The sequence below is a fragment of the Anoplopoma fimbria genome, chromosome 9 (genome assembly GCF_027596085.1).
Source record: "Anoplopoma fimbria isolate UVic2021 breed Golden Eagle Sablefish chromosome 9, Afim_UVic_2022, whole genome shotgun sequence".
NCBI lineage: Eukaryota > Metazoa > Chordata > Actinopteri > Perciformes > Anoplopomatidae > Anoplopoma > Anoplopoma fimbria.
In genome coordinates, this window is record NC_072457.1 from 17,993,416 (window position 1) to 18,006,947 (window position 13,532).

The 13,532-nt window shown below is 38.9% G+C and overlaps 1 protein-coding gene across 1 annotated transcript in view; it reads right to left on the reverse strand.

The window, feature by feature from the left end:
• Window positions 1-3,927: 3,927 nt before the first annotated feature.
• sorcs3a (sortilin related VPS10 domain containing receptor 3a) overlaps window positions 3,928-13,532 on the reverse strand; it is a 239,875-nt gene continuing 230,270 nt past the window's right edge. Inside the window, exons 23-27 of the mRNA XM_054603842.1 lie at window positions 9,720-9,851; window positions 9,521-9,620; window positions 7,362-7,467; window positions 6,445-6,605; window positions 3,928-3,994 (exon numbers count right to left, since the gene is read on the reverse strand). Coding sequence (XP_054459817.1) covers window positions 3,936-3,994; window positions 6,445-6,605; window positions 7,362-7,467; window positions 9,521-9,620; window positions 9,720-9,851 — 558 coding nt within the window. The 3' untranslated portion in view covers window positions 3,928-3,935. The remainder of the gene's footprint in view (window positions 3,995-6,444; window positions 6,606-7,361; window positions 7,468-9,520; window positions 9,621-9,719; window positions 9,852-13,532) is intronic.

The following is a 13,532-nucleotide window of genomic DNA, read 5'->3' on the forward strand; positions in this document are numbered from 1 at the left end:
GACCTAATTTTAGCAATGTAAACACATTCCCAGATCTTAGCAATTTAGCTTAAATAAGACCCAAGTTGTAATAAACTTGAATGCAGATATATATGTATAAAACAAGAAGAGCTTTTGATGGGCTCAGATGGACTGTTTAAAAGTCGTCTCAAGTTTGACATATCTCATTGGAGAGGTGTCATACTCAGTGTCATCCTAATCCCACATGGCAAATATTTTCACTTGTTTTTATACAGCACACAAGTGCATATATTACTATACACCATATCAGGATATGTGCACCAGCTGTTCACTTAGCCATTATCTTATGCATTTGCCCTTTGTCTTGATAATGATAAAAAATATGGAAAATAGGTAAATACACATGTTAATTTTGACCTTTTTGTTTAAACAGAGTTTTGGTTGCAGCTTTTGGTCTATGAGTGAAGAAGGAGCAGGAAGACCGGAGCAGAGCCGCTGGTTCTCTAACCTCCGTGTGAGCTTCTTGACTGTAGATTGGTGCTGGTGCTTTGTGTTGTCGACAGCGTAATTTGCAGCGAGCATCATTTTCTTTGCACCCTTCAGTTCACAGAAATGTAATGACCCAGAGAACAAATGTGTTGATGTACAAAAATACATTTATTTGAAACAATTTCAAAATGACAGTTTCCTTACCATAGAAATATTGAAATAAAGATGAAACAGAACATTACTGATGATGCATGCATTGTAGATTTTTGTGCACTGAAGATCATTGCTATGCCTTCTGAAATATGACCAAAGCAAGAATCTCTTTCATTTTTCCATCATGGACCCACGAAGATCTGGCTCTTACAGTATAATATGGCATTGAAGATATCAGAAGAGGCAGCAATTTCCATTGATCCAAGTGGTGACTGAATGAACAATGAGGAAATTACCCGACATGTATTCATTTATTTTACTGGTGACAGTTCCAATATGTCTGAGCAGAAATGAAGTATAACATTTTTATTAGCTATTCTCCACTTTGTTTACACTTTTATTGTGCTCCAAATTCTTACCCAGCAACAGCTGCTACAAAGCATTATGACCTGGCTGTGAACCAGTCTAGTCTTTGTACATTCTTTTACAGTTTCAAAGGGTCACAAAAAAATACAATAAAAGTACGATTGAGTTGCAGCAGCACAAACTTTTTGATGGTTGTTATACTGTTTCTCCTAATACTGTGTTGCTAATAAAAATTGGAACAAAGTGAAAATCCAAACTCTTTGCTGAGTTGAAAACAACAACAAAGCTATAAAACAATCTTTCTTCAATGTGTATTCCGTCTGCAGTAACAAAGCTTGGCATGGCTGTTGGGATTGAGAACCCTCTGTTTGAGGTAATGCATGTGTGATGTGACAGCCTGTGTCTTTGTGCAGTGTTCCCCTGCCCCTCTCGCTTCTCCTGCAATTGCTGTTTACTTGAGCTGAGCATTGTGGGAAAGCTCCGCACGAGGCATCCTCTGCTCAGCTGTCCAGCTTCCTTTGATTATCATCATGCTGGATACCAGGAGGCCAACGGGAGACAACCCGTGGCCACTCAACTTTTGTGGTCCTGGAGAACACAGTGCTGATGGACAGTTGCATGCTGGGAGAACGATACTCCCTCATTTTAAACTAAACGGAATGCGTTGGTTGTGACGGGTGACAGTCTGAGCCAGGAATGATTCAAACTGTGCCCATTTACGCCTCTGTGCTGCAGAACACTGTTGCAGGTGGGTGATATATTTCATTAGTGAGGAAAATAATAATTACATTGTCTTATTTTAAGAGTTTTCTGACACATTTGAAACATTTAGAGTTTGTTCAATACATGCAGCGATCCCTAATCATGTGGGACAGGTGTGTCATGGAAACTTAATGAATAGAGCACCCCTATGTGTCATGTTTAAAAGCAAGTTTTTACATGTTTAAATAAAGTTACACTGCTGTGCCTTAAGCATAGATGCGCACAGCGTCTCTCTTAGTCTTTGCTGTCATGGGATCGCTGCAGGTAATAATTAAAATCAAAAATGTCTCAAAATTAGAGAATGTAATTAATATTTTCCTCATTCATTTTGTATCACTTCAACCACCCACATATGTGTGCTCTGCAGCACTGAGGCGTATATGGGCCCTATGAAAGGAGACGGGTTCAATGTGTCCGACCAGAGCCCGGTCTATATGGCCTCACACAGACTCATTGGCCTCAAGCACATTTATACTTTGCCACATAGATAATTGGAATCAGACGCAAAAAGAGGGCTAATTGCACCTAGTGGCAAAATATGATGGCTATATTTGTGCTGTGACATGCATAACGTCAACATCTTAGTGAATCAGACCTTAAGAGGGGGCATTAGGGGTTGAAAGTGTCGGGCAGTTTATGGTGCCATCAGCGGCCAAAATTCTCTTTGTGAATTTTTTGACATGTATATGTATATAAATGTTCCAGTCTTCATATTTAGAGACAATATTAGTTTTTTTCTTTTTAAATGAATGAAAATATTTGTTAGACAATTTTAGCCATCAAATCTAAAACACTCCTCAGGCTGCATGGAGCAGACAACCTGAAACTCTGTGTAAAGGACCAAGGGAGAAACACTGCACTGAGGGGTTCATTCCAAGTTACTGTTATATCCCTGTATCAACAGAATAATGAGCTATTTTTCATATGCCATATTCAATATAACATGAGCAATGTTAAAACATCTATACTCTGTGGGCTTTCTGAGGGATGGATTTCAAATGCAGTAGGTGTAGCCTTAAACATTTGAAAGTTAACTGTATTCATAAATAACAAAAATATTCATATTTGCATTCAGATTGGTATTTTGCCAAACAGAAACTGTTCCAAAATAGAACCAGCAGACCATCAGAAGCTAACCCTGTGCCTACTGCTATTTTAGAGGATCGATACATAACCATTAATATCAGCATTTATTATGTGGAATTAATGTCATCATGGTTCTCCCATCACTTGAATATTGTGAATTTGATCAGTGGTAGCCACAAATAAATAAATAAATATTCCTAATAACTGATACAGCTTTTGCTGTGAGGCCAAATCAGAACTACCAGAGCCAATGGCAAGTAACGTTTAGTTCAGGTTGTTTGAAAACTGTCACCTGTGTAAAAATGTATGTCAATCTATTGCATATTCCTAACCCAAATATTTATATGTTGAATATGTTGATCCTATGCATTTCACTCCAAAGGAAATGATGTGAAGCTGAATATGTTTTTTGCTAACACAGTTGGAGCTGCATTAACATACAAACCCTATTCTACTTGATACATATCGGCCAACAGTAACTGAGGAAAATGAGAGCAATACAGAAGTCTGGGCAAAGTCCATGTGGCTCTTCTGATGAATGATTAGAAAATAACTATTTACAACACTTGCTTATCTACAACACAGAAAGTGTGTCCTCAATAAGAACATGCACAGGACCTTAGCAAAAACAAAGTTGATTTCTTTAAGTTTAACTTTTAAACACACCATTGTAAGATCCTCTGTTGTCGCCATGGTACTCAGACTACGAGCATGTAGAAAGTAATAGTATATACATTTAACAGAACAGATGATAATATTGGACATTTCGATAATATTCCCTGTTTGAATGAAGACTCAGACATTATAGTCTTTATATAGGCAGAAATAACTTTCAAAACAAACTCCTTAGGAAATGTACATAACTCTTCATAGGTTTGGACGAAAGATATTTCAATCTGCAAATGAATGTCGTTATGTAGCTTACATCCACAAAACTGCCAGTAAATACAATGATCTCATTGAGTAACTTGACATTTGCTGCATGGATTTTGTTGAACGAGGCATCCGTGCAAGTCTGTATAAATGAGGTCCCTTAGAAAACTATTAACATCAGCTGTGTTGAGAATTACAAAACAGAAAAAGAGAAACCCCCGACACTGTAATACTTTGCTCCGGCTTTACACGCTAGTACAGTTTGGAATCTCCCTTGTGCTCTCGCAGGCATTTCCAACTCCTCCTGAGCAGACATGGATGAAACCAAAGAAGAAGAACAAAGATAGTTAGTTATGTGTTGGCACTTTGATGCCTGTAACATAAATAACTTCTTTGACATTGACACCTCATGTTAATTTCTGAAATGTTCATTTATCAAAGGCTGTGAAGCTGTGAAATAGCAGAGAAGTACAAAAGTGGGCATAACTAAAAATGTGCCTTTTTTTATAACACTTTTAAAGGCTTTTACACACTGCCGACATTACGGATGAATGACACAAAAATGCCAAATACTCGCCTGCGAGTATTATATATCTAGGGCTTTTATTGTGAAAGGCTAGGATCGGAGAAGTGGATCTGGTCTGTCCTGCCCTTGTCAAAATTGGAAGGATAACAAAGTGTGCTGTCTTGGTTCAGAATAGCGAGCCTTCAGTTTGCTTTGAATTTCAAATACTTGTTGCGACTCAACCCAATCTGCACACAGCGACTGGTTGATGCCTCATTTCGTGGTGCAAAAACATTGTTCTGAAAATTAGATAATTTGTCAAGTAATATTTGCATTATGTGGGAAAGTACTGTCAACAAAAACAACAGTTCTAAAAATACATTGACGTCCGAATTAAATAACATGTAGAAAACGCTCCAGCTGTGTAAAGGCCTTTAGTTGAACACACAGACGTACAGAAGGAATAACTTTCAGTTTTGAAATGTATTAATTATTTGGCACAAGTGAGAAGCTGTTAATATTTATGGCTTAAATGAATGAACAGAATCAATGCCACAGATTAAAGGGGAACTCCACTGATTTTGCACATATGATGTCATCAGGGTTATATCGGCCTGGGTTTGGACACCACAAATTTGTAAGAAATCCTGCATGATGAACTGGGGCTTGAATTTGAAAGTTGTGGGCTTTTGCTAGGCAGGTAGGGTCTAATGAAAGACAATTTTGAGTTGCATTATGGGAAAGGAGTGCCCAGTGATAGAGGACTAAAACTAAGGATAGCTCTCCTCTTCTGCACTGATTACGACCATTCCTGCCAAGATCTCTCCGCCATGACTTTATGGAAGTGCAATACCAAATCACTAACCCTAACCCCAACCCCTAACCCTTTAATGTATATGATTTTTCAGTTAATTGTTTGGTCAAAAAAAATCTTAGAAAATATTGAGAAATGCTGATTCCGAAGTTGACACATCCAAACGTGAAGCTTCATAGCACTAATGGTCAAAAACTCCATAGGGTACCTTTTATTTTTAAATATACTATTGATTCTTGCAGCAAGCTTCCTTTCTACTGACATTTTTAAATCTTGTCTTTTTTTCCGTAAGCTTGTTAGAACAAATGTATTAAAGCAATGAAATGATTGTCTCTATTCTATTAATAGTTTTTCCAGTGTATATTTTCAAATTATTCATCCAAATTATACTCAGAGTACTGTATTTTTTACCTTCTTAGTATAGCACTCTATTCACCATTTATTATTACATTTTTCTATTCAGTAAGAGCCACAACTTCAGTCATCAGGTCAAGCTGTTCCAAGATTGCTTAACTGACTGCTACTACTACTACTACTACTACTACTACTACTACTACTACTACTACTACTATTACTACTACTACTACTACTAATATTACTACTACTACTACTACTACTACTACTAATATTACTACTACTACTACTACTACTACTGCTGCTGCTACTACTAATATTACTACTACTACTGCTGCTGCTAATCTGAAGATGATTACAGCTGGATGTAAATCAAAACAATGGGTATTTATCCTAATGGAAATATTAAGCTTGCAATAAAGCAAAATACTGATGATATTGGTGCTTGAGGGTCCACTACTATGCAAGACCTGTTTCAGTGATTTGTTATTCTGAATGTGAACACATCAGCTATCTCTGAGCCAGATGACCTGTACTGCTTTCTGTTGGGAAAGCTACAAAACAGACTCTGTGCATCATGTAAGCAGCATTCAGCCAATGGGCTCATGGTTTTTCTCTTTGTGCTGGACTGAAATATTATTTTTAAATAAGTTATATTTTGACCAAATAGTTAAGTGATTAAGGTCGCGGCCTCTGTGCTCCTTCTGGCTTATTGAATCTGAGGGCTGCAGGCTTAAATATGTTGGTTTTATTAATTATTTATTGTTCTCAGTACTGCAAGCCTTACTGGAATCTATCCTTCAATATGTCAAAACCTTCCTGGTTGGGTTTTAACATAGTGATGGATAGATTCCAGCAATGCTCCACTAGGTCTCTACTCTGCGGCTGCTTCTCCTTTTAATTAACAATGCTGGAAGGAGATTAAGTTGCCAACTCTGCACACATTTATTCTGCCTATTCTGACTTTATGCTGACAAATGTTCTGTATCAGACCAGACCAAAATCCCATTCAGTAATGTCAGCCAGTAAACGTTTTGATTCCACACACCATTTCACCTGAATACGATAGCTCTTCACTTACGTTTCACCCTGGCATCCAGTTCTTTCTCCATGAGTTCTTTGGATGTGGAGAACTCACTCAGAGTGATTTTCGGCGTGCTGTCGCCCTGGCCCACCGAGCCAATCATCTCCTGCTCTTTCTCCTGGTTCACCTCAGCGTATATGTTGATCCAAGGTATTTTTCTAAAGATTTACAGAAGAAGAGATGAACAAATGAGCCTCAGGACTATGTTAGAAACCATCTAGTGGATACATTTTTTTATTAGAATGAAAGAAATATGTATATATTTTTGTATATATGTTTGCACAACTGGAACAAAATAAGTTTGAGATGACAAACCCTCAATTCTCTACTAACTTCAAAGACAGCAGTGCTACTGGCTCTCCAACTTTAAAGTCATACCTCAGTAACTGATCTTTACGCAAATTACAGTAAAATTGGTATATTTTCCCATCTGCATTTGTCACACTTAATATACATCTTTATTTAGTCACTATCTAATTTATTTCCAATTACTATTCATTTTGGTTATTAATTGGTCTGTTTTGTCAACTGTGAGATTTCTTGAAAAATGCATGCGCTTTAGACTAATGGGAAAAAATTCATATCCATAATTAATGACAGCTTTTCCATTTCCCTGCGACTCTTCAAGAGAATCATTTTGAGTATGAATAATTTATTCAGCAAATAACAGCCAAGGCACAGCAACCGCATATTAAACCATTTGATGGTGGTTTTCTCTGCATTTTATCACTGCTTGCTGTGTGTGAGCCTGTCTACAACCTCGATGGGGACTTGTCAAATCAAATATCCAAACACGACTGATTGATTGGTGCCAGACTCTGCTCATCTGGTATCATCAATAATGGACACTATGGTAATAGATATATACTAGCCTTCTAAGTGCAGCAGGTCGAAGTAATCATAAAGGTTGGTACCTCTTGAATTTGTAGATGAGGAACACTGCTAGGCCCAGGAACACCACCGAGAGGAGCATCAGCATAGCGGAGCTGCTGTGTCGGGGGTTAGAGTCCACCAACGGTGCTGTGGGAGAGAGGACAGGAACCATTTGGCTATTATAAAACATGCTTTAATGTTGTTGTCTGCCTTTTTGTTTGGTTTTACCGTTTGCCTCAACCTGCCCCCGAATAGCTATTTGGTTAAATGTGATGTAAATGGATGTAGGCCTACATTAGCCCTGATAACAAGTCAAGTATGTGAGGATTTAATTGAAGTTAAAGTGTTGAAAGCCGTTTTATAACCATTTTTACTAGGTTTTGCTAATTAAGCATTTGGCTACATCTGGTACATTTAAAGTGGCCCTATTTCCACTTTCTCCCTCTTCTTTAGTGTGTTATATATATTTTTTACATGTAAAAGGTCCGTAGAGTGTAAAACCTGAAGTCCATCCCTAAAAGGAGTTACCCTCCCCCTCAGAAACCTGAAACGGCTCCATTGAATTATCTCCTTCACTTCTGTAACTTTATGAGGTCACAATGTTACGGAAGTGACGTAAAACTCGTTCCGGCTGAAGCTCCGGAGGAAGAGTTTTTGAAATGTGAAACATTGACCAATCTCAACAGAGCGGGCTAGCTGACCAATCAGAGCAGACTTTGCTTTCTGGAGGGAGGAGCTACAAGGGAGCGTTTCAGAGAGAGGGTGAGAAGAGGTGCTGCAGGACAGCCAGGATGAGAAAAACAAGGAGGATTATGAGCATTAATGCATGTAAACATGTTGTAACTGTAACTTGAGATGAAAATATATACGCTGACACAGGGAGAACATGCAAACTTCACACAGAAGGTTGTCTAGCCCAGGAATTGAATCCAGGCCCCTCTTGCTGTGAGGCGACAGTGCTAACCACTACACCACCGTGCAGCTATATATAGAATGATGATAATACATTATGAGATGATGATGCACTTATCTTTAATATCTCAAATGTCATAAGTTGTAATAAGTAATTGCTATTTCTATTGATGGACAAAGAAGATGACAGCAGCAGGTAAATCTCCATGCCAGGTGGATTTGAAACAGTTAAATGCACTTACATTCACCTCAAACAAGAAGCCAACCAAACAAGCACTTATTAGGTGCTCTAAGGCATCCACCTTAAATTCCTATCATTATTTTGAAGAGTGCATTCATTTGTGTCTTTGGAGGGAAATCACATAGCATTCTCCAACGTTTCCGTGCTTCTCCCGAGCCCTTCGGCTCAGAGACAGTGGTGCGTATGCTGCTGACCTTTCTCAGGCAGCTTGAAGGCTTTTTAGACCTTTTCTTGGGAGGTGAAATATAAAGAGGGATCCAGCTGGGTACACCTCCAATGTCATTAGAGTGCAGCACACCACAGAATGTCACAGAGCAGCACATGCCAGGCTGCAAATACTTTGAGCTTCAGACAACTCATGGCTGTGTGCCTCCAGAGACTATGTGCCTAATGAAACCGGCTAGAGAATAATTTAACCTAAGTATATCTGTCCAGCAGTGGGACGCAGGAGTGCTGAGGACTACCAATACCAATACAAATGTAGAGCTGTCCAGACCAGCCACGTTATTTACAATAAAGGTGAATCCAGGAATCCAGCATTGATTTGATACTTCCAACAGCATTTTTAAGTTTGTCGAATGTCGATCAATCTTCCCATTTCAGCATCCAAGGACTGACTCTTTAAGCAATTCAGAATTTTGTTTCTGCCCTTAAATTGTACAGTGTTCTTTCTCAAGGACTAAACAATTAACATAATTATACTCAGTGTTACACCCATTTTGTGGTTGGATGGTGATTGAAGAAATAGAACAGATGTTCAGCTTTTGATGGCGGTCATAAAAGATCGTCTCAAGGAGCTCCACTTGAAATCCCCCCTCCCCCCATACTCCCCTGTGTTCTGGTGCCTGGAAAGGAGGCAGACCGACAGGAATATTAAGTGGTGGACCAAAGAAAAACTCTTGTTGTCAAAACATAGTTACTACAGTATCAGTTCAAAATGAAGAACAGTAAATGATTAGGCCTTATTGAAATGACCCGTGCATGTTGAATTTAATGGTTGATAACTTCATTTCAGTATTGAAAGCAGTGAAAGCAAATGTTTCTTACCCAGTGTTAACTGTGTGTTGTACACAATCACCCTTACACCAGGCTTCAGCTCGAACTCCACCAGGTTTTGGTTCAGCGCGCTTACAATTATATCGGATACCTGTTAATCACATACAACATGGTGTTGACAGACAAAGAGAGATTTATTCGATATAATTTCTACATTTGTGATATAAAATAGAATCCTTGTCACCCATACCTGCTCCAGCTCCTCCTCACTCTTTTTCTTGCCCTCCGATTGGTTCTTGTGAGGTAACAGGAAGAGCTCAGCAGCTGTTGGAACTCCTGGGAACACCGCTACCAAGAGCTGCTCCTCTGGGAAGTCAGACACCTGTGACAAGGCAGAAAAAATGACCTGTGACGGTGATTATTACAAATAGCTTCATCAATTAAAAATATGTGGATTGTTCTGTGCCCATGAAGTCATATGATTACATCAGTCAAGTCAGCCAACTCACCTGGAGTGGATGTTTTGAGCATGAAATACACGTACCACATTTGTACTGCTTGCAAAAAGAAGCACAATAGGGAAGGGGGCTCACATAGATGACTTCCCTTCTAGAGGAACGTAGACTCAATACACTGCCAAAATCGAAAGAGTGCGTTGGATATTTGTTGCAGTGAGATGAGTATGCTATATGAGGGAAGGACAGAGGATGTCGCATGTGTACAGATTGTAAAGCCCTCTGAGGCTAATTTGTAATTTGTGATTCTGGGCTATACAAAATAAACTGAATTGAATTGAATTGAATATGAGTGTAGTGGCGGATATGAGTTGACTGTCTGAACTTGCTCTCAGGCTTCCTTACATTTGGTGTGTGGCTAGTGCGGCAGCAAAACAGGCTACAGTGTTTCCCACACTTCTGTGTCCCCGTGGTATACAGAAGAACTAGAGAGTGCCACTAGAGTCCTTTGGTAAAAGTGAAGGTCATTGCTGCTCTTGTTGTAGCTGGTGTAGTTTTTTAAGGATTTATTTAGACCGAACCGCAGTTGCTGATTTTTGTTATTTTGCCATTTTGTGAGTTTGATTTCTTTATCAGACGTAGCGCCCAATGCATTCTGGTACATGTAAGCACAGCCTGCCTGGTTCTGCAGTAGGAGAGACCAGCTTATTCCATCAATGAAGTACACAATGGGAAACTGATTTCTTCAGGGAACTAAATTTACCCCGGAAGCGGCAAGGTCCAGGTAAGAGGAGATGAGAAGCTCACGCCGAAGCTGCGAGCCACCAGCCACCTTCACCCCGGGCCTTTCATTATGAAACTGGCTAGCTGCAGAAACACTGAGGCTAGTTTATGTATGACGACTGTTACCAAACAGAAAATGATGAATATACAGTATGTCTTGTTGTAAGCCATGACTAGAAAACTTTATTCATACAGCATATTTCATTACAAGTAAATGTTTCATGCTTTACATAAAAATGCAAGTAGTAAATCCATACCTGAGATTACAGAATAATTATAATGTTGCATGAAAAGGTAATTTTTAATCTTGTGGGAGTACTCAATTATGTAATCAAACTCTGTCAAGATATAATTGGCTTAGTGATTTTATACTCAGCATTTAAACTTAAAAACAGCAAAGGTGCAGACGTTGTAGATTATCTTTGTATATTTTCATCTTCAGAAATGAAGAGGTTTGATGCTTTAATACTTTGCATGTTTTACTACGTGTAGCTTCCCCACATACATACATTCCGCCCCTAACCATAAACAGAATTCAGCTCCGAAGGCTCACTGCGCGGCCAAAAACACGGTCATAGTTTAGATTAAGGATAGCATCTGTCCTGCCGTATCAGTATGAACACGAGTCAGCTATAGAAACCCGAACCAGCATCACATCCAGGACTGGAACAGGACGTTTCACAGTGGTAAGTTGTTATGTTGTTGCTGTCTTATATTTGATATGTAACGTTATAACTTTGATTTCTTTACATCGCAGTGACAAACATCCGTGATTGACGGACGTTTTGTCTTTCTTTACTTATTTAGATCTTTAAATGCAGAAAATGCGGCAGAACGGAAAGAAGTTGAAAACGTCTGCTGCCAAGAAATACGAGAGGTATCCAACAGTATAATACATTACTGCAATATGTATCTAGCGAAATATCTGCTATATAACTAACACCAACAGTAGCACACACCGTTAGACTTTAGGCCTATGATGTGCTGTAAAACAGTCCTTCTCTTTATCTAAGAAGCTAAGAATAACACATATGTTGCCTGGAAGTAAGCTACTAACACATGTTCCTTGTTAAAATACAAACATGTTTTATTAGTGACTTTGGTTATATTATGTAGAGCACAGCAGATTTAGAGATTACAGATTTGTGTTGTATACAGTAAAAACACTAGCACTACACAGTAACAACAACAGAACAATAAAATGTCATCTTAACTGTAACCTTTCTGCCAAAATGTAGCTGCATTTAACAATCCCCTCCTGGCTGTTATTATGTTTGTAATCAACAATATGATCACACCGTTTTATCTGGAGGAAAATTGTTGCTTCCTGGATCAATATTTGTCCTGTGCACTGATGTTGCCTCCTGAGTCCTTATTTGCTTCATTATAACAGTATTTCTTGTAAATCAGTGTCTTGTTTTCCTCATCCTCTGTCGTCAGGTTTTGAGATGAATGAACCAGGTTCCAGTCCCTCTTACATGCATGGTTCACCATCCTGTCCTCGATCCAACCTGTGTGAATCCATACAACCTTCAGATTATCCACAACATATACAGAGCTGACTATCAATGTTTGAGGCCTAGAATAGAAGAATAGTAAGTTATTACATAGAATGAAATCTGTGTAAACTACATCTGAACACAAATGTTTCATTACAACCCAAGATCATAAGAACTAATGAAGAAATTAGAATTGTAATTTTTACCTTGAAATTCCTTTATTTCTTTTCAAATATATATATACAGCTGGTAAAATAAGGATTGAACACGTCACCATTTTTCTCAGTGAATATATTTCTAAAGGTGCTATTGACATGACATTTTCACCAGATGTCGGTAACAACCCAAAAAAAACCAAACAAATAAACTCAGAAATTAAGTTATGTGAAATAAAATGGAATGACACAGGGAAAAAGTATTGAACACATGAAGAAAGGGAGGTGCAAAAAGGCATGGAAAGCATAGACACCAGCTGAAATCTATCAGTAATGAGAAAGCAATCCTGCCCCTTATCAGTGCAAATGAATATCAGCTGGTTCAGTCCCAACTGATGGCCTATAAAAAGGTGTCTCATTACCAAGGTGTCACACAAGAAACATCTCATGATGGGTAAAAGCAAAGAGCTCTCTCAAGACCTTCACAACCTTATTGTTGCAAAACATACTGATGGCATTGGTTACAGAAGGATTTCTAAACTTCTGAATGTTCCAGTGAGCACTGTTGGGGCCATAATCCGGAAGTGGAAAGAACATCATTCCACCATAAACCGGCCACGACCAGGTGCTCCTCGCAAGATTTCTGACAGAGGAGTGAAAAGAATTATCAGAAGAGTTGTCCAAGAGCCAAGGAGCACTAGTGGAGAGCTTCAGAAAGACCTGGAATTAGCAGGTACAACTGTTTCAAAGAAAACAATAAGTAATGCACTCAACCGCCGTGGCCTGTATGCACGCTCACCACGCAAGACTCCATTGCTGAAGAAAAAGCATGTTGAAGCTCGTTTAAAGTTTGCTGCACAACATTTAGACAAGCCTGTGAAATACTGGGAGAATATAGTCTGGTCAGATGAGACCAACATGGAACTCTTGTGATGCCATAATACACACCATGTTTGGAGGTCAAATGGCACTGCACATCACCCCAAAAACACCAGACCAACAGTGAAGTTTGGAGGTGGGAACATCATGGTGTGGGGCTGTTTTTCAGCATACGGCACTGGCAAACTTCATATAATTGAAGGAAGGATGAATGGAAAAATGTACCGAGACATTCTTGATAAAGATCTGCTGCCATCTAGCAGGATGATGAAGATGAAACGAGGGTGGACAT